Source organism: Rhinoraja longicauda, chromosome 1 (genome assembly GCF_053455715.1).
Source record: "Rhinoraja longicauda isolate Sanriku21f chromosome 1, sRhiLon1.1, whole genome shotgun sequence".
NCBI lineage: Eukaryota > Metazoa > Chordata > Chondrichthyes > Rajiformes > Arhynchobatidae > Rhinoraja > Rhinoraja longicauda.
In genome coordinates this window covers 3,695,355-3,723,163 of record NC_135953.1, presented here as the reverse complement: position 1 = coordinate 3,723,163, position 27,809 = coordinate 3,695,355, and the positions used below count along the sequence as shown (strand labels likewise).

The following is a 27,809-nucleotide window of genomic DNA, read 5'->3' as shown; positions in this document are numbered from 1 at the left end:
GCCCCCCTCCTCACCCACCCAACCATCCACCTCCCCCACCCACCTTCCCCCCTCCTCTCACCTCCCCCTCCTCACCTCCCCTCCCCTCGCCCACCCAACCCCCTCCACCCACCTCCCCACCCAACAAAACCCTCCTGCCCCCACCCGCCTTCCCCCTCCTCATACCTCCTCTCACCTCTCCCCTCACACCCCCTCCCTTCACCCCCTTCCCCTCACCCCCATCCCCTTCCCATCACCCCCTCTCCTTCCCCTCACCCCCCCTCCACTCCCTCCCCTCACCTCAAACCCATCACCTCAAACCCATCACCTCAAACCCATCACCTCAAACCCATCACCTCAAACCCTTCACCTGCCCTCACCTCCCCTCACCTCAAACCCAATTCCCCCCTCACCTCCTCCTCCTCCCCTCTCCTTCCCTCTCCTCCTTCCCCCTCCTCTCCCCTACCTCCCCCAATGGAAACCCAACTCCCACCCCTACCTCCGCCTGATCGCAGGGAACAGGGGGCAGTGCGTTCGTTGTATTTGTCAGCAATGGACGTCTCCAGCAGCAGAGACCCTGAAACCTCAGTAGGTTCATTGATCAAGATGTAATGTTTACACTTGCCTTCTGTTCACAGTTTAAACGAGCAGTGCGCGGTGTCATTCAATGTAGCTGGGAAAGAAATGATATTTTAAATAGCTCAATTGTGCTTTATTTGTCACATATACAACTGCTCAATGAAATTCATTTTGTGTCTATTACACATGTGGTCATCCTGCGAGCTCCATGTACTGGCGCAGTTCCCCCAAACCAATGTCCTTCTCCCCCTTCCTTCTCCCCTTACCCCTCCTCTTCTCCCCCCTCTCCCGCCCTCCCCTCACTCCCCCAATGGAAACACAACCCCCCCCCCCCCGCTCACCTTCTCCAACCCCCCTCACCTCCCCTCAATCCACCTCCCCTCAACCCACCTCACCTCCTCCACTCCCTCCTCTCCCCCACCCTCCCCCTCATCAATATCTTATAAAGACTGCTAAAGAATATCTTATAAAGGCTGCAGATGAATTTAAAAGAGAGTTAGATAGAGCTCATGGGGATAGTGGAATCAATGGATATAGGGAGAAGGCAGGCACAGGTTACTACTGATTGTAGATGATCATCCATGATCACAATGAATGGGCCAAATGGCATCCTCCTGCACTGATTTTCTATGTCTGTTTATTTCCGTGCAAATAATTCCCTGGACATTTGCAACTTCCAGAAAACTTGCAAATTATTATTAGAAAGATTTTTAAAATACAACTGGCCCATTGGGGGATGACAGAGAGAGAGAGACAAGCACTGCAGACTTGCCAAGAATAGACAAAAAGTGCTGGAGGAACAGTTGGAGTAAATGCAAGTTGGAGGAACAGCATCTCATATTTCGCTTAGGCAGCTTACTGCCCAGTGGTATGAACATTGATTTCTCAAACTTCAAGTAACCCCGGCATTCCCTCTCTCTCCGTCCCTCCCCACCCAAATCACACCAGCTTCTCGTTCTCACCTTAGCAAACACCTAACAATGGCCTGTTTCCTTTATCATCGTTACTTTTTTGCATATCTATCATTTGTTCTATATCGCTATACATCACCGTCTATATCTTTCATTTCCCTCTCCCCTGACTCTCAGTCTGAAGAAGGGTCTCGACGAGAAACGTCACCCATTCCTCCTCTCCAGAGATGCTACCTGTTCTGCTGAGTTACTCTAGCTTTTTGAGTCTATCTTCAGTTTAAACCAGCATCTGCAGTTCCTTCCTACACAACTGCTGGAGTAAGTGATTGTGTTTAGAAGGTTTAGAGGGGGGACCTCATTGCAACTTAGGCAAGTTGACGACATTACCAACAACTGGAGAGTGGTCCTCACCTCCCATCTACCTCATTAGAGACCCTCAGACTATCTTTAATCAGAATTTACTGGACTTAATTTAGTTTAGTTTAGTTTAGACAATAGGTGCAGGAGGAGGCCATTCGGCCCTTCGAGCCAGCACCGCCATTCAATGTGATCATGGCTGATCATTCTCAATCAGTACCCCGTTCCTGCCTTCTCCCCATACCCCCTGATTGTGCAGTTTAGTTTAGAGATACAACACGGAACAGGCCCTTCGGCCCACTGAGTCCACGCCGACCAGCGATCCAAGCACACTAATACTATCCTACCCACACAAGGAACAATTTACATTTATACCAAGCCAATTAACATACAAACTCGTCCGTCTTTGGAGTGTGGGAGGAAACCTGGAGAAATCCCACGCAGGTCACGGGGAGAACGTACAAACTCCATACAGACGGCACCCGTAGTCAGGAGGGAACCCGGGTCTCCGGCGCTGTGAGGCAGCAACTCTACCCCTGCGCCATTGCACCGCCCTTTATCTTGTACAACCTCATTGGAGACCCTCGGACTATCAATGACCGGAGTTTACTTGCTTTATCTTGCACTGAATGTTATTCACGTTAATTCCCTTTATCCTGTATCTGTACAATTTCCTTGAAATTATTATAGGTAACAAGGAAATGGCAGAAGAGTTGAACAGGTACTTTGGATCTGTCTTCACTAAGGAAGACACAAACAATCTCCCAGGTGTACTAGAGGACAGAGGATCTAGGGGGGTAGAGGAACTGAAAGAAATTTGCATTAGGCGAGAAATAGTATTGGGTAAACTGATGGGTCTGAAGATTGATAAATCCCCTGGGCCTGATTATCTGCATCCCAGGGTACTCAGGGAGGTGGCTTTAGAAATAGTGGACGCATTGGTGGCAATTTTCCAATGTTCAATAGATTCAGGATCAGTTCCTGTGGATTGGAGGATAGCTAATGTTATCCCACATTTCAAGAAAGGAGCAAGAGAGAAAACGGGGAATTACAGACCAGTTAGCCTGACATCGGTGGTGGGAAAGATGCTGGAGTCAATTATTAAAGATGTAATAACGGTGCATTTGGATAGCAGTAAAAGGATCAGTCCAAGTCAGCATGGATTTATGAAAGGGAAATCATGCTTGACTAATCTTCTGGAATAATTTGAGGATGTGACAAGTCAAATGGATGAAGGGGAGCCAGTGGATGTAGTGTATCTAGACTTAAAGAAAGCCTTTGATAAGGTCCCACACGTGAGATTGTTGAGCACAATTAGAGCACATGGTATTGGGGGTAGGGTGTTGACATGGATAGAGAATTGGTTGGCAGACATGAAGCAAAGAGTAGGAGTAAACGGGTCCTTTTCAGAATGGCAGGCAGTGGCGAGTGGAGTGCCGCAAGGCTCAGTGTTGGGGCTGCAACTGTTTACCATATATATTAATGATTTGGATGAAGGAATTAGAAGAAACACTAGCATGTTTGCGGATGAAACAAAGCTGGGTGGCAGTGTGAACTGTGAAGAGGATGTTAGGAGGTTGCAGGGTGACCTGGACAGGTTGAGTGAGTGGGCAGATGCGTGGCAGATGCAGTATAATATAGATAAATGTGAGGTTATCCACATTGGCGGCAAAAACAAGGAGGCAGATTATTATCTCAATGGTGTTAGGTTAGGTAAGGGGGAAGTGCAGCGAGACCTGGGTGTCCTTGTACACCAGTCACTGAAAGTTGGCGTGCAGGTACAGCAGGCAGTGAAGAAAGCTAATGGCATGTTGGCCTTCATAACGAGAGGATTTCAGTAAAGGAGTAAAGAGGTTCTTCTGCAGTTGTACAGGGCCCTGGTAAGACCACATCTGGAGTATTGTGTACAGTTTTGGTCTCCTAATTTGAGGAAGTACAACCTTGTAATTGAGGCAGTGCAGCGTAGGTTCACGAGATTGATCCCTGGGATGGCGGGACTGTCATATGAGGAAAGATTGAAAAGACTAGGCTTGTATTCACTGGTTTAGAAGGATGAGAGGGGATCTTATAGACATAAAATTATAAAAGGACTGGACAAGCTAGATGCAGGAAAAATGTTCCCAATGTTGGGCGAGTCCAGAACCAGGGGCGACAGTCTTAGAATAAAGGGGAGGCCATTTAACACTGAGGTGAGGAGGTGGTTTTTCACCCAGAGAGTTGTGAATTTGTGGAATTCTCTGCCACTGATGAATGATCAGCCATGATCACAATGAATGGCAGTGCTGGCTCGAAGGGCCGAATGGCTTCCTCCTGCACCTATTTTCTATGTACACTGTGAACGGCTCGATTGCAATCTTGTACAGGTCTATCACCAATTTTTTGGCAACTGGCAGTCCAGCCCCTCCTATAACCCAGGGAAAACCCCGCCTGGAAATCCCCCCAAACATGTGGCCCCTAGGCCGGATGAGGCGGCCGATCTCCACCTCATCAGGACTTCTGCGGCCGATCGGCGGGTGGAATCTGCCCCCCTGCGGCTGTGGCTCTGCAACTCCAGCCGGACCGGAGCCGGCAGATCCTTTCCCTTAGGCGACTTCCACGGCCGACTTTGCAGGTCGGTATCTTGCGCCCCCCCCCAGCAGTCTAGGCGGAACGTTCCAGTACCGTTGGACTCCTCTCGGAGGCCGTGACCTCCATTGAGGAAGGACATTGGTCCGGCAACACGGATAATCCGGTAAGGATCTGAAACCAAGGGTGCCGGAAAATCAGTGGTGGACCTGGAGTACGTTTACAAATCTGTTGTGCTGCTGCAGGTAAGAATTTAAATGTGTACAGGAACTGCAGATGCTGGTTTAAACTGAAGATAGACACAAAAAGCTGTTGTAACTCAGCAGGACAGGCAGCATCTCCGGAGAGAAGGAAGGGGTGAGGTTTCGGGTTGAGACCCTTCTTCAGACTGGTTAGGGATAAAGGAAACGAGGCTTGATTGTAATCGTGTATTTTCTTTCCGCTGACTGTATAGCAGGCAACAAAAAAAGCTTTTCACTGCACCTCGGTAAACGTGACGATAAACTAAATGGATCGGACAGGTTTAGAGGAATATGGGCCAAATGGAGGCAGGTGCGACTAGTGGAGATGCGACATGCTGGTCGGTGTGGGCAAGTTGGGCCGAAAGGCCTGTTTCCACACTCTATGACTCTCAGCTAAACTAGTCCAAAAGACTGCAGATGCTGGAATCCTGAGTAAACAGAAAATGCTGGTGAATCTCAGCGGGTCAGGCAGCATCTGTGGAAGTAAATGGACAGGCAACACTTTGGTCAAAACCCTTATTCAGACAACACCAGAGTGTGTAGAGAGGTGATTTAGTTTAGTTTAGTTCAGTTTATGATCACGTGGACAGTGAAAAGCTTTTAGAGTCATAGTGTGGAAACAGGGCCCTTCGGCCCAACTCGCCCACACCAGCCAACAATGTCCCAGCTACCCTAGTCCCACCTGCCTGCGCTTGGTCCATAACCCTCCAAACCTGTCCTATCCATGTACCTGTCCAGCTTTTTTGTAAACGATGGGATACTCCCAGCCTCAACTGCCTCCTCTGGCAGCTCATTCCATCCACCCACCACCCTCTGTGTGAAAAAGTTACCCCTCGGATTCCTATTAAATCTTTTCCCCTTCACCTTGAACCTATGTCCGCTGGTCCTCGATTCCCCTACTCTGGGCAAGAGACTCTGTGCATCTACCCGATCTATTCCCCTCATAATTTTGTACACCTCTATAAGATCTCCACTCATCCTCCTTTTGGTGTGTGATAACCAGTCAGGGTAAAGACTATACATGATTACAATCGAACCATTCAGGGTGTGCAGATACATGATCAGGGAATAACGTTTAGTTATTCTGGAAAATCATAACTGTGCAGGAAGGAACTGCAGATGCTGGTTTACACCGAAGGTAAGACACAAAATGCTGGAGTAACTCAGTGGGACAGGCAGCATCTCTGGAGAGAAGGAATAACTGACGTTTCGGGTCGAGACCCTTCTTCAGACTGAGATTCTGGGGAAAGAAGTCTACATTTTTGCAATACAACCATTCTACAGGTTTGGCACGGTGGCGCAGAGGTAGAGTTGCTGCCTTCCGGCGCCAGACAGCCGGGGTCGATCCCGACTACGGGTGCTGCCTATATTGAGTTTGTACGATCTCCCCGTGACCTGCGTGGGTTTTCTCCGAGTTGTTTAGTTTCCTCCCACACTCCAAAGACGTGCAGATTTGTAGGTTAATTGGCTTGGTACAAGTGTAAATTGTCCATAGTGGTGTGCAGCGTAGTGTTAGTGTGCGGGGATCGCTGGTCGGCGCAGACTCGGTGGGCCGAAGCGCCTGTTTCCGGGCTGTATCTCTGAACTAAACTAAACTTTCCTTTTCACCATCTGCTTTGATCTGTCGTTTTCACATCTTGCAGGTCCATATTTCATCTCCCACTCCAATGACATCAGTCTGAAGAAGGGTCTCGATCGGAAACGCCACCCATTCCTTCTCTCCAGAGATGCTGCCTGACCCGCTGAGTTACTCCAGCACTCTGTGAAATGTCACCTGTCCATGTTCTCCAGAGATGCTCCCTGACCCTCTGAGTTACTCCAGCACTCCGTGTCTCTGACTCTGAAGTAACTGCTGGATTAAACCCACTGCTGTTTTCTTTGGAACGGAAGATTTGAGGTGGGATTTCACTGAGGTTTATAAAACGGTCGGGGGCCAGTAGTGAGAGGAACGATCTGTTTCTCACAGCCGAAGGATTAGAGTGGGGGATGACTAATATGTTTTGTGCCTGGAACCTGCTTTCGGAAAGGTTTGTGTGGAGGCAGAAACATGTTTATATACAACTTGGGTGTGTACTTGACATACACTGCACTCCAGGGCTATTTGTTTAATGATACAGCACGGAAACAGGACTTTCGGCCCACCAGGTCCACGCCTCCCAGCGATCCTCGCACATTAACACTATCCTACACCCACTAGGGACAATTTTTTCTTTACATTTACCAAGCCAATTGACCTATTGGCTGGAGCGATTGGGCTTGTATACACTGGAATTTAGAAGGATGAGGGGGGGATCTTATTGAAACATATAAGATAATTAGGGGATTGGACACATTAGAGGCAGGAAACATGTTCCCAATGTTGGCGGAGTCCAGAACAAGGGGCCACAGTTTAAGAATAAGGGGTAGGCCATTTAGAACGGAGATGAGGAAGAACTTTTTCAGTCAGAGAGTGGTGAAGGTGTGGAATTCTCTGCCTCAGAAGGCAGTGGAGGCCAGTTCGTTGGATGCTTTCAAGAGAGAGCTGGATAGAGCTCTTAAGGATAGCGGAGTGAGGGGGTATGGGGAGAAGGCAGGAACGGGGTACTGATTGAGAGTGATCAGCCATGATCGCATTGAATGGCGGTGCTGGCTCGAAGGGCTGAATGGGCTACTCCTGCACCTATTGTCTATTGTCTATTGTCTATTGACCTGTACGTATTTGGAGTGTGGGAGGAAACTGGAGCACCCGGAGAAAACCCACGCAGGTCACGGGAAGAACGTACAAACTCCTTACAGACAGCATCCATGGTTGGGATCGAACACGCTTCTCCGCGCTGCATTCGCGGTGAGGCAGCGACGCCGTTACCGGCAATAGAACATCGAGTCACAGAGTCACTGAGTCATTTCTTTTCTTCAATAGACAATAGACAATCTCCTATCCCCCCACATCCGGACCAAACTCAGATCCTGGGGGGACAGGGCTTTCTCCATCGCTGCTCCCACCCTATGGAACTCACTACCCCAAACCGTTAGAGACTCCTCCACACTCACCACAATCAAAACATCGCTGAAGTCTCACCTGTTCAGTACTGCCTTCAACCACTGAAGGTCACCTCACCTTCTGTCTCCTTTCTCTGTTCATTTATTTATTTACTTATTTATCTATTTATTCATTTCCCTATGTTCTCAAAATCTTTGTAAAGCGACTTTGAGTATATGAAAAGCGCTATATAAATAAAATGCATTATTATTATTATTATTAAAATACGACAGTCCCGCCATTCCGGGAATTAACCTAGTAAACCTATGCTGCACGCCCTCAATAGCAAGAATATCCGCAAGGCTCGGTCCCAGCACCGAGCCTTGCGGTACCCCACTAGTCACTGCCCGTCATTCTGAAAGGGACCCATTTATCCCCACTCTTTGCTTTCTGTCTGCCAACCAATTTTCTATCCATGTCAGTACCCTACCCCCAATACCATGTGCTCTAATTTTGCACACTAATCCTATGTGGGACCTTGTCGAAGGCTTTCTGAAAGTCAAGGTACACTACATCCACCGGCTCTCCCCTATCCATTTTCCTAGTTACATCCTCAAAATATTCCAGAAGATTAGTCAAGCATGATTTTCCCTTCGTAAATCCATGCTGACTCGGAATGATCCTGTTACTACTATCCAAATGCTCCGCAATTTTGTCTTTTATAATTGACTCAAGCATCTTCCCCACCACTGATGTCAGACTAACTGGTCTATAATTTCCTGTTTTCTCTCTCCCTCCTTTCTTAAAAAGTGGGATAACATTAGCTACCCTCCAATCCACAGGAACTGATCCTGAATCTATAGAGCATTGGAAAATGATCACCAATGCGTACATGATTTCTAGCACCACCTCCTTACGTACCCTGGGATCCAGACCATCAGGCCCTGGGGATTTATCAGCCTTCAGTCCCATCAGTCTACCCAACACCATTTCCTGCCTAATGTGAATTTCCTTCAGTTCCTCCGTCACTCTAGGATCTCTGGCCACTAGAACATCTGGGAGATTGTTTGTATCTTCCTCAGTGAAGACAGATCCAAAGTACCGGTTCAACTCGTCTGCCATTTCCATGTTCCCCGTAATAAATTCCCCAGCTTCTGTCTTCAAGGGACCCACATTTGCCTTGACTATTTTTTTCCTCTTCACATACCTAAAGAAACTTTTACTATCCTCCTTTATATTATTGGCTAGCTTACCTTCGTACCTCATCTTTTCTCCCCGTAATTCCTTTATAGTTATCTTCTGTTGCTCTTTAAAAGAGTCCCAATCCTCTGGCTTCCCACTCTTCTTTGCTATGTTGTACTTCTTCTCTTTTATTTTTATGCTGTCCTTGACTTCCCTTGTCAGCCACGGGTGCCTCTTACTCCCCTTAGAACCTTTCCTCCTCTTTGGGATGAATTGATCCTGCAACGTCTGCATTATTCCCAGGAATACCTGCCATTGCTGTTCCACCGTCTTCCCTGCTTGGGTCTCCTTCCAGTCAAATTTGGCCACCTCATGTCTCTGTAATCCCCTTTGCTATACTATAATACTGACACTTCCGATTTTCCCTTCTCCCTCTCAATTTGTAGATTAAAACTTATATTATGATCACTGCCTCCTAATGGCTCTTTTACCTTGAGTTCCCTTATCAAATCAGGTTCATTACCCAACACTAAATCCAGAATTGCCTCCTCCCTGGTTTGCTCCAGTACAAGCTTTTCTCAGAATTCATCTCGGAGGCACTCCACAAACTCCCTTTCTTGGGATCCAGTACCAACCTGATTTTCCCAGTCTATCTGCATGTTGAAATCTCTCATAACCACCATAGCATTACATTTGCGACATGCTAATTTTAGCTCTTGATTCAACTTGCACCCTATGTCGAGGCTACTGTTTGGGGGCCTGTAGATGACTCCCATTAGGGTCTTTTTCCCTTACAATTCCTCATTTCTATCCATACTGATTCCTGATTCCATGTCACACCTTGCAAGGGAGTGAATATTATTCCTTACCAACAGAGCGACCCCACCCCCTCTGCCCACCTGTCTGTCTTTTCTATAGGTCGTTATCCCTCAATATTCAGTTCCCAGCCCTGGTCCTCTTGTAGCCATGTCTCTGTGATTCCCACAACATCATACTTGCCCATGACTAACTGAGTCTCAACCTCATCCACCTTATTTTTTATACTTCGCGCATTTAAATACAACACTTTAACTTCGGTATTCACCTCCCCTATCACACCATTGGCCCTGACCTTACTCTCTTATCCCTTCTAGAACTTCCCTTCCCATTTATTCGAGATTCCTTTTCAATTTCTCCTGTATTCGCTTCCCCTTTAACTCCATTTTCATGTTCCCAATTTGTCAACCCCTCCCCCCCACTACTTAGTTTAAAGCCGCACGTGTAGCACTAGCAAACCTGCCTGCCAGAATGTTGGTCCCCCTGCTGTTAAGGTGCAACCTGTCCCTTTTGTACAGGTCACCCCTACCCCAGAAGAGATCCCAGTGGTCTAGAAATCTAAATCCCTGCTCCCTGCACCAGCCCCTCAGCTGGTACATTCATGTCCCCGATCTCTCTGTTCCTGCCCTCACCAGCACGAGGTACAGGTAGCAGTCCAGAGACAACCGCCTTCGACGTCCTACTTCTCAGTCTTCTTCCTAACTCTCTAAACTCACGTTGCAGTATCTCCTTCCTCTTCCTCCCGATGTCGTTCGTGCCCACGTGCACAACTACTTCCGGTTGATCGCCTTCCCTCGCTAGGATGTTTTGAAGCCGCTCCGTGATGTCTTGAACCCTGGTACCAGGGAGGCAACAGACCATCCTCAATTCCCGCCTGCCGCCACAGAATCTACTGTCCGTACCTCGGACAATGGAGTCACCCAGTACTATGGCTCTTCCTGACTTCGGTCTCCCCGGTCAAGTTTCCTTGCCTGGATTAGAGCCGCCAACCTGTCCGCCGCTCGGACTGGAAGCGTCTTCTGCCCCGGCAGCTCCCAAGAGGGTGTACCTGTTTGCAAGAGGCACAGCCACTGGGGTCTCCTGTAGTCCACGTTCACTCCCTCCTGAAACGGTCTCCCACCTTCGCTCGACCTGGACCCTTGGCGTGACAGCCTCACAGTAGGTCCTGTCCAGAAAACTCTCGCATTCCCGGATGGCCCTGAGGTCATCCAACTGCTTCTCCAACTCCACCACACGTCCATTCAGGAGCTGCACCTGGACACAGTTCTTGCAGGTGTAGCTCCCAGAAGCTCCAGCGGTGTCCCTACCTGCCCACATCCTGCAGGAAACACACTGCACCAACTTGCCCGCCATTGCTTTAGTGTTTAAAAACAAGTGTAACCTCCTCACATCAGCCAGACGGCCAAACCCCTTCTGCAAGCCTTGTTTATATTAGTCACTAAATTGCCTAATTGGCCAATTTACCAAACTTCTAATTTAATTGATCAGCCAATCCATGTACCTTCCTCTGACGAGCTTGGGGGTATGCCCTGCACTGATTGCCTCCTAGCGTCCTTTTGGCGCTCTTTTTAAACGGACTTTAACCTGCAATTAACACTTACTTTCTCAAAGCCAATGGTCTTCTTTGCTCCTGCACTCCCAACCTTTACTGACTGACGGTCAGGCAGCATCTCTGGAGAACATGGATGGGTGACTTTCACAGAGTGCTGGAGTAACTCAGCGGGTCAGGCAGCATCTCTGGAGAACATGGATGGGTGACTTTCACAGAGTGCTGGAGTAACTCAGCGGGTCAGGCAGCATCTCTGGAGAACATGGATGGGTGACGTTTCACAGAGTGCTGGAGTAACTCAGCGGGTCAATAGACAATAGACAATAGACAATAGGTGCAGGAGTAGGTCATTCAGCCCTTCGAGCCAGCACCGCCATTCAATGCGATCATGGCTGATCACTCTCAATCAGTACCCCGTTCCTGCCTTCTCCCCATACCCCCTCACTCCGCTATCCTTAAGAGCTCTATCCAGCTCTCTCTTGAAAGCATCCAACGAACTGGCCTCCACTGCCTTCTGAGGCAGAGAATTCCACACCTTCACCACTCTCTGACTGAAAAAGTTCTTCCTCAGGCAGCATCTGTGGAGAACATGGATAGGCGACGTTTCACAGAGTGCTGGAGTAACTCAGCGGGTCAGGCAGCATCTGTGGAGAATAAGGATGGTGATGTTTCGGGTCGTGGACCGTTCCTCATACTGGAGACCACGGGGAAGGGAAATATTATTTTTAACTTGCAAACATATTCTATTTCTTATTCTGCAGCAACAGAAAACATGTGTGGATCGGTGTGAGTTCTTGACGCTAAATTCTTTGGAAGTCACATGTGATGAGCTCCCCCGAGGTCTGGCTTGTTGAATCAGACCTGCATCTGGTTTCCATACAATCGAGGCAGGAGAGGAAGGGAAAAACCAGAAGCTGCTCAGTCGGCTCACACTAACGGCAGCACGGTAGCACAGCAGCACGGCCTCACAGCGCCAGTCATAGAGTCATGGAGTGATACAGTGTGGAAACAGGCCCTTCGGCCCAACTCGCCCACACTGGCCAACAATGTCCCAGCTACACTAGTCATAGAGTGACACAGCGTGGAAACAGGCCCTTCGGCCCAACTCGCCCACACTGGCCCAACAATGTCCCAATTACACTAGTCCCACTTGCCTGCGCTTGGTCCATATCCCTCCAAACCTGTCCGATCCATGTACCTGTCTAACTGTTTCTTAAACAATGGGATAGTCCCAGCCTCAACTACCTCCTCTGGCAGCTTGTTCCATACACCTACCACCCTCTGTGTGAAAAAGTTACCCCTCGGATTCCTATTAAATCTTTTCCCCTTCACCTTGAACCTATGTTCTGGTCCTCGATTCCCCTACTCTGGGCAAGAGACTTTGTGCATCTACCCAATCTATTCCTCTCATGATTTTGTATATATCTATAGGATCTCCCCTCATCCTCCTGTGCTCCGAGTAGAGACCCAGCCTGCTCAACCTCTCCCTGTAACTCACACCCTCTAGTCCTGGCAACATCTTCGTAAATCGTTTCTGAGCCCTTTCCAGCTTTCCTATAACATAGTGCCCAGAATTGAACACAATATTCTAAATGTGGTCTCACCAATGTCTTATGCAACTGCAACATGACCTCCCAACTTCTATACTCAATACTCTGACTGATGAAGGCCAAAGTGCCAAAAGCCTTTTTGACCACCTTATCTACCTGTGACTCGACTTTCAAGGAGCCATGCACCTGTACTCCTAGATCCTTTTTCCACGAACCCAGAGACCCGGGTTCGATCCTGACCACGGGTGCCGTCTGTACGGCGTTTGTATGTTCTCCCCGTGTCCTGTGTGGGTTTTCTCCGAGATCTCCGGTTTCCTCCCACACTCCAAAGACGTACAGGTTTGTCGGTTACTTGGCTTGGTGTAATTGTAAATTGTTCCTAGTATGTGTAGGATAGTGTCAGTGTGCGGAGATCGCTGGTCGGTGCGGACTGGGTGGGCCAAAGGGCCTGTTTCTGTGCTGTATCTACAAACTGATCTAAACTAAACTAACATTGCCTGACAGGACAAGCCAAGATGGCGCCCAACCCAGGCGACTATTTGCATAGTAGCCACAGAAGCAGATCCACAGTCTTTCTTGATTAGTACCGGTGTCACTGGTTATGGGGAGAAGGCAGGAGAATGGGGTTGAGAGGGAGACATAGATCAGCCTTGATTGAATGGCGGAGTGGACTCGATAGGCCGAAAGGCCTAATTCTACTCTTAAGCAGAAAAGCTTTTGTTGCGTGCTATCCAGACAGCGGAAAGGCAACACATGATTACAATCGAGCCGTCCACAGTGAACAGATACATCCTCTTTCGTATGTCAACGACAACAATCAAAAGTGGCAATTGGTGCTTCAGAGTACCGTAGTTGACACTTTGCTGCAAATTTTGCCAGTTCCGTAGAACTACCCAGGGTGGACGACGAGGACGTAAAGCACCTCCCACCCCTACAGATACATGATAAGGGAATAACGTTCAGTGCAAGGTAAAGCCAGCAAAGTCCGATCAAGGATAGTCCGAGGGTCACCAATGGGGCAGATAGTAGTTCAGCACTGCTCTCTGGTTGTGGTAGGATGGTTCAGTTGCCTGATAACAGCTGGGAAGGAACTGTCCCTGAATCTGGAGGTGTGCGTTTTCACACTTCTGTACCTCTTGCGCGATGGGAGAGGGGAGAAGAGGGAGTGGCCGGGGTGAGACTGGTCCTTGATGATGCTGCTGGCCTTGCTGAGGCAGCGTGAGGTGTAGATGGAGTCAGTGGAAGGGAGGTTGGTTTGTGTGATGTAGGAAAATAACTGCAGATGTTGGTACAAATCGAAGGTATCACAAAATGCTGGAGTAACTCAGTGGGTCAGGCAGCATCTCTGGTGAGAATGGGTCAGGGGGGGCGGGACAAAGAAAGGAGATCAGGTTGGTTAAGGCAGACTGAGCGAAGGTGTTGAACGAAACGATCGCCGAGCCTGCATTTGGTCTCGCCGATGTAGACAAGTTGACACCTGGAACAACGGATACAATAGATGAGGTTGGAGGAGGTGCAGGTGAACCTCTGCCTCACCTGGTAAGACTGTTTGGGTCCTTGGATGGAGTCGAGGGGGGAGGTAAAGGGACGTGTTGGATCTCCTGCGGTTGCAGGGGAAAGTGCCTGGGGAATGGTGGTTTGGGTAGGAAGGGACGAGTGGACCAGGGAGTTACGGAGGGAACGGTCTCTGCGGAACGCAGAAAGGGGAGGGGATGGGAAGATGTGGCCAGTAGCGGGGTCCCGTTGGAGGTGACGGAAATGTTGGCGGATAATTTGTTGGATACGCTGGCTGGTGGGGTGGAAGGTGAGAACGAGGGGGATTCTGTCCTTGTTACGAGTGGGGGGAGGGGAGCAAGAGCGGAGCTGCGGGATGTAGAAGAGACCCTAGTGAGAGCCTCATCTATAATGGAGGAGGGGAAGCCCCGTTTCCTGAAGAACGAGAACATCTCCGAAGCCCTAGTGTGAAACACCTCATCCCGGGCGCAGATGCGGCATAGACGGAGGAATTGGGAGTAGGGGATAGACTTTTTGCAGTATTGGAAGAAGTGTAGTCCAGATAGCTATGGGAGTCAGTGGGTTTATAGTAAATGTCCGTCACTAGTCTGTCTCCTGTGATGGAGATGGTGAGGTCCAGAAACGGTAGGGAGATGTGAGAGATAGTCCAGGTATATTTAAGGCCAGGATGGAAATTAGTGGTGAAATATATGAAGTCAGTGAGTTCTGCATGGGTACAAGAGGTAGCACCAATGCAGTCGTCAATGTAGCAGAGGTAGAGTTCGGGGATGGGGCCAGTGTACGTCTGGAACAGGGATTGTTCGACGTACCCGACAAAGAGGCAGGTGTAGCTAGGGCCCATGCGAGTGCCCATAGCTACGCCTCTGGTTTGGAGGAAGTGGGAGGAGTCAAAGGAGAAGTTGTTAAGGGTAAGAACCAGCTCTGCTAGGCGGAGGAGAGTGTTGGTAGATGGGGATTGGCTGGTTCTATGGTTGAGGAAGAAACAGGGCTTCAAGACCATCCTTGTGGGGGATGGAAGTGTAGAGTGACTGGACATCCGTGGTAAAGATGAGGGAGTGGGGGCCTGGGAACCGGAAGTTATCGAGGAGATGGAGAGCGTGTGAGGTGTCTTGGAGGAAGGTGGGGAGGGATTTGACCAGGGGGGGATAGGATGTAGTCGAGGTAGGTGGAAATAAGTTCGGTGGGACATGAGCAGGCAGAAACAATGGGTCTGCCGGGACAGTTCTGTTTGTGGATTTTAGGGAGAAGGTAGAATCGGGCCGTGCGGGGCTGGGGAACGATAAGGTTGGAGGCATTGGAGGGTAGATCGCCGGAAATGGTGAGGTCCATGATGGTGCTGATGATAAAGGTCTGGTGTTTGTCCCATGGTCCAGGGATCGGTCGGAAGAGGTGTCTGAGAGTTGTCGTCTGGCCTCGGTCCGGTAGAGGTCAGAACGCCAGACTTTCTTCTCACCTTCCACCCCATCAGCACAGCACCTCCCTTGTCAGCGGGTTTGATGACCAAGTCCGGGTTGTTGCGCAGTGAGTGGAGGGCTGCACGTTCAGGAGGGGAGAGGTTAGAGTTAGTCAGGGGAGTGGAGAATTTGAGGCGGTTAATGTCCCGCCGGCAGTTGGAGATGAAAAGTTCTAGTGAGGGTAGTTTGCCACACGGGGGGGTCCAAGAGGAGGGGGTCCGTTGGAGACGGGAGAAGGGGTCATCAGTGGGGGGTGAGGACTCCTTCCCATGGAAAAAGGCTCGGAGGCGGAGGCGGCGGAAGAAGAGCTCCACGTCATGGCGGACACGGAACTCGATGTGGGGGCGGAGGGGAACAAAGGTAAGGCCTCTGTTGAGGACAGACTGTTCAGTGTCTGAAAGGGGGAGGTCAGGGGGGATGGTGAACATCCGGCAATGGTGGGGGTTGGGGTCGGATGAGGGCAGGGGGGCAGGTGGAGGGGGAGGGGGTGTATGGTGGAGGGGTGGTGGGTTAACAGAGCAGAGGGGGGCATGAGGACTGATGTGGGGAGTAGCTAGGGTCGTCTGGCTAGAGGGGTAAGGGGATAGGCTGCATCAGGGCTGCGTCCACAATTCGCTGCAATTTCTTGCGGTCGTGGATGGAGGTGTTCCGGTCCTGATTTGTTCTGGCCTTTTCCTCCCCTCTACTCTCAGTCTGAAGAAGAGTCTCGACCCAAAACGTCACGCATTCTTTTCTGCAGAGTGCGGCACGATGGCGCAGCGATAGAGTTGCTGCCGGAGAACAGGGTTCGATCCTGACTACGGGTGCTGTCTGTGCGGAGTTTGTACGTTCTCCGCGTGACCTACGTGGGTTTTCTCTGAGATCTCCGGTTTCCTCCCACACTCCAAAGACATACAGGTTTGTAGCTTAATTGGCTTGGTATTACTGTAAATTGTCCCTAGTGTGTGTTTATGGCGTTAGTGTGCAGGGAGTGCTGGTCGACGCGGACTCGGTGGGATGAAGGGCCTGTTTCCTCGCTGTATCTTTACTTTAAACTAAAAAAAAAGTGCTGCCTGACCCACTGAGTTACTCTAGCACTTAGTGTATGTAAATTAATCAAACTTAATCAGTAAAAGCCTCAAAGATTATGGGGAGAAGGCAGGAGAATGGGCGGCACGGTGGCGCAGCGGTAGAGTTGCTGCCTTACAGCGAATGCAGCACCGGAGACTCAGGTTCGATCCTGACTACGGGTGCTGTCTGTACGGAGTTTGTACGTTCTCCCCGTGACCTGCGTGGGTTTTCTCCGAGATCTTCGGTTTCCTCCCACACTCCAAAGACGTGCAGGTATGTAGGTTAATTGACTGGGTAAATGTAAAAATTGTCCCTAGTGTGTGTAGGAATGTTTTAATGTGCGGGGATCGCTGGGCGGCGCGGACTCGGTGGGCCGAAGGGCCTGTTTCCGCGCTGTATCTCTAAATCTAAAAAATCTAAATCTAAAACAATCTAAAAGAATGGAGTTGAGTGGGAAAGATAGATCAGCCACGATTGAATGGCGGAGTATCTCTCGTTTCCCCCTCTCCTGACTCTCAGTCTGAAGAAGGGTCTCGACCTGAAATGTCACCCATTCCTTCGCTCCAGTGATGCTGCCTGACCCGCTGAGTTACTCCAGCATTTTGTGTCTATAGACTCGATGGGCTGAATTATCTAATTCTGTCCCTGTGTCTAATGAACTTATGAACTTTAGTTTAGTTTAGTTGAAAGATTCAGCGCGGAAACTGGCCCTTCGGCCCACCGAGTCCACACCGACCAGCGATCCCTGCACATTAACACTATCCTACACACACCAGGGACAATTTACAATTTTTACCCAGCCAATTAACCTACCAACCTGCACGTCTTTGGAGTGTGGGAGGAAACCGAAGATCTCGGAGAAAACCCACGCAGGTCACGGGGAGAACGTACAAACTCCGTACAGACGGCGCCCGTAGTCGGGATGGAACCCGGGTCTCCGGCGCTGCGAGGCAACAACTCTACTGCTGCACTGTCTGATCAACTTATGAACTTATTTGATATTTTGTTTGACCCTCGTTTATTGTGAGTGAAAGCGAAACCATAAAAGCGGGAAAAAACAGGATCTCAGTTTGTGATCTCTGCAAGATTGCGGGGAAAACCTGGAAATATGTAAAGAAAGGGAATTAGATGACTGGGATAATCCCTCTGATATCATACTTGCGTCTGACACTGTGCTGAATGACAGAGGGCAAAAGAATCCTTTCCCGATGTCTACGATTGGACTCGTCATTTATCCAGACGAGAACAGACTAGAAATTAGGTGATTTCCCCATCCATTAAGTTGGAGATACCATTCATTTTACTACAAGTTCAGGGCGGCACGGTGGCGCAGCGGTAGAGTTGCTGCCTCACAGCACCAGAGACCCGGGCTCCATCCTGACTACGGGCGCTGTCTGTAAGGAGTTTGTACGTTCTCCCCGTGACCTGTGTGGGTTTTCTCCGGGTGCTCCGGTTTCCTCCTACACTCCAAATACGTACAGGTTTGTAGGCTAATTGGCTTGGTATAAAATGTAAAATTGTCTATATAATGTGCAGGGTAGTGTTAATGTGTGGGGATCGCTGGTCGGTGCGGACTCGGTGGGCCGAAGGGCCTCTTTCTCTAAGTTTCTCTTAACTAAACTAAATCCCTCTGCCCTACAACACTCTCTGTCGACCTGTTACCCCACTTTCAGGGAACTGTGCTCCTGCGCTCCTACATCCCTCTGCTCTACAGGCTATTTGCAACAGTTACCTTGAAGTTGGTCAGAGGAGGACAGCTGAAGGATTGTGGGGATTCGCTGAGCAATTAAATTGAGCAAATTGGTAAGTTAGCTAATTAATCAATGAGTCAATTTAACAGCTAATGTAAGCAAGGCTCGCTCGAGGGGAGCGGCCCCGTCCCCGTCGGGGAGTGGTCTTGTCGAGAAAAGTGTGAGTCTTTGGCTCGAGAGTCTTTGGCGAGGAGGCTGAGGGAGGAGGCCATGCCAACAGTTGGAGAGGGTAAGACGATACAAGGAAATGACAGGTAAGCTGATTCAGTGTGATGTTTGCAGGATGTGGGAGGCCAGGAACGCCGCTGGTGCCTCTGGCTGCTACAACTGTGGAAAATGTGTCCAGGTTCAGCTCCTGAAGCGCCGTGTTGGGGAACTGGAGAGCCAACTGGATGACGCTTCCAGTCCGAGCGGCGGACAGGTTGGTAGCTCTAACCCAGGCAAGGAAACTCGACCGGGGAGACCGAAGTCAGGAAGAGCCATGGTAGTGGGTGACTCCATTGTCCGAGGTACGGACAGTAGATTCTGTGGCGGCAGGCGGGACTTGAGGATGGTCTGTTGCCTCCCTGGTGCCAGGGTTCAAGACATCACGGGCCGGCTTCACAACATCCTAGCGAGGGAAGGCGATCAACCGGAAGTAGTTGTGCACGTGGGCACGACCGACGTCGGGAGGAAGAGGAAGGAGATTCTGCAACGTGAGTTTAGAGAGTTAGGAAGAAGACTGAGAAGTAGGACGTCGAGGGTGGTTGTCTCTGGACTGCTGCCTGTACCTCGTGCTGGTGAGGGCAGGAACAGAGAGATCGGGGATATGAATGTATGTATGGCTGAGGGGCTGGTGCAGGGAGCAGGGATTTAGATTTCTAGACCACTGGGATCTCTTCTGGGGTAGGGGTGACCTGTACAAAAGGGACGGGTTACACCTTAACAGCAGGGGGACCAACATTCTGGCAGGCAGGTTTGCTAGTGCTACACGTGTGGCTTTAAACTAAGTAGTGGGGGGGAGGGGTTGACAAATTGGGAATATGAAGATGGAGTTAAAGGGGAAGCGAATACAGGAGAAATTGCAAAGGACTCTCGAATAAATGGGAACGGAAGTTCTGGATTGGATAAGAGAGTAAGGTCAAGGGCAATGGTGACCGGTGTGAGAAGGGAGGTGAATAACAAAGTTAATGTGTTGTACTTAAATGCACAAAATATGAAAAATAAAGTGGATGAGCTTGAGGTTCAGTTAGACATTGGTAAGTATGATGTTGTGGGAATCACTGAGACATGGCTACAAGAGGACCAGGGCTGGGAACTGAATATTCAGGAAAACACAACATACAGAAAAGACAGACAGGTGGGCAGAGGGGGTGGGGTCGCTCTGTTGGTAAGGAATGATATTCACTCCCTTGCAAGGGGTGACATAGAATCAGGAGATGTAGAATCAGTATGGATAAAAATAAGGAATTGTAAGGGTAAAAAGACCCTAATGGGAGTTATCTACAGGCCCCCAAACAGTAGCCTCGACATAGGGTACAAGTTGAATGAGGAGCTAAAATTAGCATGTCGCAAATATAATGCTACGGTGGTTATGGGAGATTTCAACATGCAGGTAGACTGGGAAAATCAGGTTGGTAATGGACCCCAGGAAAGAGAGTTTGTGGAGTGTCTCCGAGATGGATTCTTAGAACAGCTTGTACTGGAGCCTACCAGGGAGAAGGCAATTTTGGATTTAGTGTTGTGTAATGAACCTGATCTGATAAGGGGACTCGAGGTAAAAGAGCCATTTGGAGGCAGTGATCACAATATGATAAGTTTTACTCTACAAATTGAGAGGGAGAAGGGAAAATCGGAAGTGTCAGTATTACAGTATAGCAAAGGAGATAACAGAGGCATGAGGCAGGAGTTGGCCAGATTTGACTGGAAGGAGGCCCTAGCAGGGAAGACGGTGGAACAGCAATGGCTGGTATTCCTGGGAATAATGCAGAAGTTGCAGGATCAATTTATCCCAAAGAGGAGGAAAGATTCTAAGTGGAGTAAGAGGCACCCGTGGCTGACAAGGGAAGTCAAGGACAGCATAAAAATAAAAGAGAAGAAGTATAACATAGCAAAGAAGAGCGGGAAGCCAGAGGATTGGGACTCTTTTAAAGAGCAACAGAAGATGACTAAAAAGGCAATATGGGGAATAAAGATGAGGTACGAGGGTAAGCTAGCCAATGATATAAAGGAGGATAGCAAAAGCTTTTTTAGGTATGTGAAAAGGAAAAAAATAGTTAAGGCAAATGTGGGTCCCTTGAAGACAGAAGCAGGGGAATTTATTATGGGGAACAAGGAAATGGCAGACGAGTTGAACCTGTCCTTTGGATCTGTCTTCACTGAGGAGGATACAAACAATCTCCCAGATGTTCTAGTGGCCAGAGATCCTAGGGTGACAGGAACTGAAGGAAATCCACATTAGGCAGGAAATGGTGTTGGGTAGACTGATGGGACTGAAGGCTGATAAATCCCCAGGGCCCGATGGTCTGCATCCCAGGGTACTTAAGGAGGTGGCTCTAGAAATTGTGGACGCATTGGTGATCATTTTCCAATGTTCTATAGATTCAGGATCAGTTCCTGTGGATTGGAAGGTAGCTAATGTCCCACTTTTCAAGGGAGAGAGAAAACGGAAATTATAGACCAGTTAGTCTGACATCAGTGGTGGGGAAAATGCTGGAGTCAATTATAAAAGACGAAATTGCGGAGCATTTGGATAGCAGTAACAGGATTGTTCCGAGTCAGCATGGATTTACGAAGGGAAATCATGCATGACTAATCTTCTGGAATTTTTTGAGGTTGTAACTAGGAAAATTGACTGGGGAGAGCCGGTGGATGTGGTGTACCTCGACTTTCAGAAAGCCTTTGACAAGGTCCCACATATGAGATTAGTGGGCAAAATTAGAGCACATGGTATTGGAGGTAGGGTACTGACATGGATAGAAAATTGGTTGACAGACAGAAAGCAAAGAGTGGGGATAAATGGGTCCCTTCAGAATGGCAGGCAGTGACCAGTGGGGTACCGCAAGGCTCGGTGCTGGGACCGCAGCAATTTACAATATACATTAATGACTTGGATGAAGGGATTAAAAGTACTATTAGCAAATTTGCAGATGATACAAAGCTGGGTGGCAGCGTGAACTGTGAGGAAGATGCTATGAGGTTGCAGGGTGACTTGGACAGGTTGTGTGAGGTGGGGCGGATGCATGGCAGATGCACCTTAATGCGGATAAGTGTGAGTTATCCACTTTGTTGGTAAGAATAGGAAGGCAGATTATTATCTGAATGGTGTCAAGTTAGGAAAAGGGACGCACAACGAGATAGGGGTGTCCTAGTGCATCAGTCACTGAAAGGAAGCATGCAGGTACAGCAGGCAGTGAAGAAAGCCATGGAATGTTGGCCTTCATAACAAGAGGAGTTGAGTATAGGAGCAAAGAGGTCATTCTGCAGTTGTACAGGGCCCTAGTGAGACCGCACCTGGAGTCTGTGTGCAGTTTTGCTCTCCAAATTTGAGGAAGGATATTCTTGCTATTGAGGGCGTGCAGCGTAGGTTTACTAGGTTAATTCCCGAATGGCGGGACTGTCATATGTTGAAAGACTGGAGTGACTTATAGTAATAATAATGCATTACATTTATATAGCGCTATTCATACACTCAAAGACGCTTTACAGGGATTTAAAGAACATAGGGAAGTGAATAAATAGATAAATAAGTAGACGACAGAGAAAGGAGACAGAAGGTGAGGTGACCTTCAGTGGTTGAAGGCAGTACTGAACAGGTGAGACTTCAGTGATGTTTGAATGTGGTGAGTGAGGAGGAGTCTCTGACGGTTTGGGGTAGTGAGTTCCATAGGGTGGGAGCAGCGATGGAGAAAGCCCTGTCCCCCAGGATCTGAGTTTGGTCCGGATGGGGGGGGGATAGGAGATTGGCAGCAACAGAGCGGAGGGTGCAGGTGGGAGTGTGCCTGTGGAGGAGGTCAGTCAGGTAGGATGGAGCCAGGTTATGGAGGGCTTTGTAGGTCATGAGGAGGATTTTGTACTAGGCTTGTATACACTGGAATTTAGAAGGATGAGAGGGATCTTATCGAAACGTATAAGATTATTAATGGGTTGGACACGTTAGAGGCAGGAAACATGTTCCCAATGTTTCTGATGCCACTCCCTGGGAACCATGTCCCTGCACTCCTAGATCCGTCTGCTCTACGACATTCCCATTCTACCTGTGACGCCACTTTCAGGTACCTGTGTACCTGCGTTCCCTGAAAGTGGCGCCACAGGTAGACAGGGAGTGTTGCAGAGCAGAGGAATCTAGGAGCGCAGTAGACGGAAGAGGGCGAGACTGCTAGCTCAATTGTGACGAGACTCAGACAGGTTTCTGTGGGATGCAAATATGTGTCTGCTGATGTGGCAAAGCAGATATTGGATCAGGTTGTCCAGCATTGCAGGGCAGACAAGCTCAGGAGAAGGCTGCTGGGAAAAGTGGGTGAGTTGAACCTTAATGATACTTTGTCCAAGGAGCTGTTGAGGGACAATTTCACAGCATGAAACTGAAAGATTCCAAGACTGGGCAAGTTAACTGGATGTCCTACACTAGACCAAAGAGTAAGCCTGGACGTGAGATTGAGTGTTACAGGTGTGGCAACAGGGGTCTCATCGGAGAAGATGCATGTTGTCTGGCAAAAGGTAGAAACATGTAGAAAGTGATGAGGGCAGTACTGTGTGCAGTTTTGGTCTCCAAGTTTGAGGAAGGACATTCTTGCTATTGAGGGCGTGCAGCGTGGGTTTACTAGGTTAATTCCCGAATGGCGGGACTGTCATACGTTGAAAGACTGGAGCGACTGGAATTTAGAAGATGAGAGGGGATCTTATTGAAACGTATAAGATTATTAAGGGATTGGACACGTTAGAGGCAGGAAACATGTTCCCAATGTTGGGGGAGTCCAGAACCCGGGCCACAGTTTAAGAATAACGGGTAGACCATTTAGAACGGAGATGAGGAAAACCTTTTCAGTCCGAGAGTTGTGAATCTGTGGAATTCTCTGCCTCAGAAGGCAGTGGAGGCCAATTCTCTGGATGCTTTCATAGAGAGAGTTAGATAGAGCTCTTAAGGATAGCGGAGTCAGGGGTATGGGGAGAAGGCAGGAACGGGGTACTGATTGAGAATGATCAGCCATGATCACAGTGAATTGTGGTGCTGGCTCGAAGGGCCGAATGGCCTCTTCCTGGACCTATTGTCTATTGACAGTGATGAGAACAGTGATGAACCTGGTCAGCATGCTCCACAGACTCTGGTACCGACACTGTAGACTTTCCCCTTACATTCCACCTCCCAAAGTGCAACACCTCACCCCTGGCCGATCTCACAAACACTTCCCACAACCCCTCCCCCTCAGGGAGACTTGCTCAGCAGCCCTGTCCTTATCGTTATTCAAAGTGCCAGGGGATTTGCACAGTGGGTAAACTCTGCCCACACCTGGACGGATGCACTGGGGGATAAACAAAGTCATCGATGAGTCAGCAGAGAAAGAGAGGAAGGAGGGAGGGAGAGAGAGAGAGAGGGAGGGATGAGGCGGGGACTGGGACGGACATAAAGACCGGACTCCCGTCCCGTCCCGACACAGAACGGTCCCCACCCCGGTGGCCACAGACTGAAGGATACGAAAACTGAGCAGAGCCTGGACGAGATGTGGGGAGCGCTGCTACTGGTGGTGGTGGAGTGACACTGCTGACCCAGGGAACCGTCCACGCGGCACCCAACCCAGCACCCGACCCACGACCCAACACTGGACCCGACCCAGGCCCCAATCACTATGGTAATTCTCCACACTCGCTCTCTCTCTCCCTCTTCTCTCTCTCTTGCCCTTTCCCCCCTCTCACTCTCTCTCCCCCTCTCTCTCCCCCTCTCTCTCCCCTCTCCTCTCCCCCTCTCTCTCTCCCCTCCTCTCTCCCCCTCTCTCTCCCCCTCTCTCTCCCCCTCTCTCTCCCCTCTCTCTCCCCCTCTCTCTCCCCTCTCTCTCCCCCTCTCTCTCCCCCTCTCTCTCCCCCTCTCTCTCCCCCTCTCTCTCCCCCTCTCTCTCCCCCCTCTCCCTTCCCTCTCCCCCCCTCCCTCTCCCCCTCCTCTCCCCCCCTCTCTCTCCCCCCTCATTCTCCCCCACCACTCTCCCCCCACCATTCTCCCCCTCTCTCTCCCCCATCACTCTCCCTCCCCCTCTCTCTCCCCCCCTCTCTCTCTCTCCCCCCACCACTCTCCCCCTCTCTCCCCTCCCTCTCTCTCTCCCCTCTCTCTCTCCCTCTCTCCCCCCCTCTCTCTCCCCCATCTCTCTCCCCCCACCTCTCTCCCCCTCTCTCTCCCCCCCTCTCTCTCTCCCCCCTCTCTCCCCTCTCTCTCCCCTCTCTCCCCTCTCTCTCTCCCCCCCTCATTTCCCCCCACCACTCTCCCCCTCACTCTCACCCCCTCTCTCTCCCCCCTCTCTCTCTCCCCCCTCTCTCCCCTCTCTCCCCTCCCCCCTCTCCCCTCTCCCCTCCCTCTCTCTCTCCCCTCTCTCTCCCCCCCTCTCTCCCCTCTCCCCTCCCTCTCTCTCTCCCCTCTCTCTCTCCCCCCCTCTCTCTCCCCCCTCTCTCTCTCCCCTCCCTCTCTCTCTCCCCTCTCTCTCCCCCCCTCTCTCCCCTCCTCTCTCCCCTCCCCCCTCTCCCCTCCCCCCTCTCCCCTCCCTCTCTCTCTCCCCTCTCTCTCTCCCCCCCTCTCCCCCCTGGGTAGGAAGGAGCGGAGCGGAGACAGACAGAAAAAGAGGAAACAGGAGAGAGAGAGAGAGAAACAAAGAGAGAGAGCAAAGGAAAAAGGAGAGGAGAGAGAGTAGGAAACAGTGAGGGAGATAGAGAAGGAAAGAAAAAGAGAGAAGGAGAGAGAGAAGGTGAAAGAGAGAGAGGCAGGGAAAGTGGGAGGGTGTAAAGGTGAGGGTTGAGGGAGGGAGGAAAGAGGGAGCAGGAGAGAGGGGGGGGGAGGGGAGGGGTGTGTGGGATGGGGGGGGGGGGGGGAGGGCAGAGTGCCTCTTTCCCCCCCCCAGAGGCCCTGACCATCTTGTCTCTCCCCACAGACGGTCCATATTGTGAAAATATCGTCTGGTGTCTGTCTATGTGGGAGAGAGGGAGGGAGCGAGAGAGTGGGAGACAGAGAGAGGGAGGGAGGGAGAGAGTGGGAGACAGAGAGAGGGAGGGAGGGAGAGAGGGCAAAAGAGAGAGGGAGAGGGGAGGGAGAGAGGGCAAGGAAGAGGGAGGGTGAGGGAGCAAGGGAGAGGGAGGGAGAGAGGGTGAGGGGGCGAGGGAGAGGGGGCAAGGAGAGGGAGGGTGGGAGGGAGGTAGTTGAGGCAGCAACTATCACAACGTTTAAGAAACAGTTGGACGTGTACATGGACAGGACAGGGTTGGAGGGATATGGGCCAATGCTGGCAGGTGGGACTGTGCAGCTGGGACATTGTTGGCCGGTGTGGGCAAGTTGGGCCTGTTTCCACACTGTATCACTGAAATCTAATCAGCCCTTGTCCATCTAAGTGCATGCATATCTAGTCCCTCAGGCTGTTGACTTTGGTGAAATTTGCAAATTGCCACTAGCGTGTGGAATAGAGAGGGTGTAGGCGATGATCTATGTTTCTACCTGTGAGGCCACTTTCAGGTAACTGTGTACCTGCACTCCTAGATCACTCTGCTCCACAACACTCCCTCTCTGCATGAGACTTTCAGGCAACTGGGTAAACATAGAAAATATGTGCAAGAGGAGGCCATTCAGCCCTTCGAGCCAGCACCGACCGCCATTCAATATGATCATGGCTGATCATCCACAATCAGTACCCTATTCCGGCTTTTTCCCCATATCCTTGATTCCGTTTGCCCTCAGGGCTCTAACTCTTTCTTGAAAGCATCCAGTGAATTGGCCTCCACTGCCTTCTGTGGCAGAGAATTCCACAGATTCACAACTCTCTGGGTGAAGAAGTTTTCCTCATCTCAATCTGAAATGGCCTCCCCCTTATTCTTAAACTGTGACCCCTGGTTCTGGACATCCCCAACATTGGGAACATTTTTCCTGCCTCTATCCAGTCCAATCCTCTAAGAATTTTATATGTTTCTTTCAGATCCCTTCTCATCCGTCTAAATTCCAGCGAATACAAGCCCAGTCGATCCAGTCTGTCATCGTATGTCAGTCCCCCCTAGGGTTGCCAACTTCCTCACTCCCAAATACGGGACAAGGTGACGTCACCGCCCCGCGCCCCACGTGCCTCACCCAGCCAGCAGCTCCCACTCTACTAACGGCGGCCACCTGGGCCGGGAGGCGGGTTGCTACGCAACCTCTGTTAGGCAGTGCCCGGACCCGGGAGAGATATAGGAGGTCCTTCCTTCCCGCTGCTGTGAGACTGCACAACCAGCACTGCTCCCAGCAGACGAGTCAACAATAACAGCTAAGAACACACAATTGATGACAATTTATGTATCTTTTATTTATAATGAATGAGCTCTTGCTCTCCACTTTGCTGCTGTGACACTAAATTTCCCCGGTGTGGAATGAATAAAGGAATATATTATTATTATTATTATTATTATTACACAATATAACTGGTGGTTTCTCGATAAAGAATGATTTAATCCATATCTTAGTTTGGTTTACCAGATAATGGCTGTGATGGCTGGCTCAATGGCCGAATGGCCTCCTCCTACACCTATTTTCTATGTTTCTATGTGTGTGTGAAACGTAATATCTTATTCAGACTGGTACTGGCTTATTTTGGAAGTATTGGCAACAATTAAAGGAACATGCATGTTTGGATAGAAGCTAAAATGCTGCTGAAAACATTGGGAATAAAGGACGATGGACAAGTTTAAAAATACTCCGCCAGGGAGGCCGCCTCAGTTTCCCTCTCTCACTCTCTTTCTCTCTGTTTCCTCTTTTTGTGTCTGCCTCTCTCTCCCCTCAGAGGGATTGAGGGAGGAAAGGGGGAGCAGTAGAGAGGGGAGGGGAGCAGTGGGATGGGGAGGTGGGGAGAAGAGGGGGAGTGGGAGGGCAGAGTGCCTCTTTCCCCACCCCCAGAGGGGCTGACCATCTTGTCTCTCCCCACAGGAGGCCGGCATCACCTCCCGTGTGGCAATTACTATGGGATGTGCCGCCGTGATGGCTGTCTACCCGGCGAAATCACCTTGCCATATTCCTCATGTCATTGCTGTATCCACGCTGACTGACGCACCCTCCCCCCCTCCCTCTCTCCATCACTCTCTCCCTCCCTCTCTCTGTCACTCCCTCCCTCCCACTCCCTCCCTCTCTCCCCACCTCCATCCTGAGACGGGATGTC

The 27,809-nt window shown here is 50.1% G+C and overlaps 1 protein-coding gene across 5 annotated transcripts; it reads left to right on the top strand.

Moving 5' to 3' along the window:
* Positions 1-27,809, top strand: LOC144598479 (uncharacterized). Of its 5 annotated transcripts, none has more exons than XM_078408644.1 (6): positions 1-567; positions 6,277-6,530; positions 16,351-16,555; positions 18,423-18,511; positions 18,742-19,154; positions 27,581-27,809. In XM_078408644.1, exons 5-6 carry the CDS (start codon positions 18,743-18,745, stop codon positions 27,697-27,699), a joined length of 531 nt encoding a protein of 176 aa, XP_078264770.1. In that variant the 5' UTR covers positions 1-567; positions 6,277-6,530; positions 16,351-16,555; positions 18,423-18,511; position 18,742; the 3' UTR covers positions 27,700-27,809. The 5 variants fall into 5 exon arrangements, with proteins under 5 accessions (XP_078264770.1, XP_078264753.1, XP_078264763.1 ...); XM_078408627.1 differs by having other exon boundaries at positions 18,382-18,511; XM_078408637.1 differs by lacking the exon at positions 6,277-6,530 and having other exon boundaries at positions 18,382-18,511.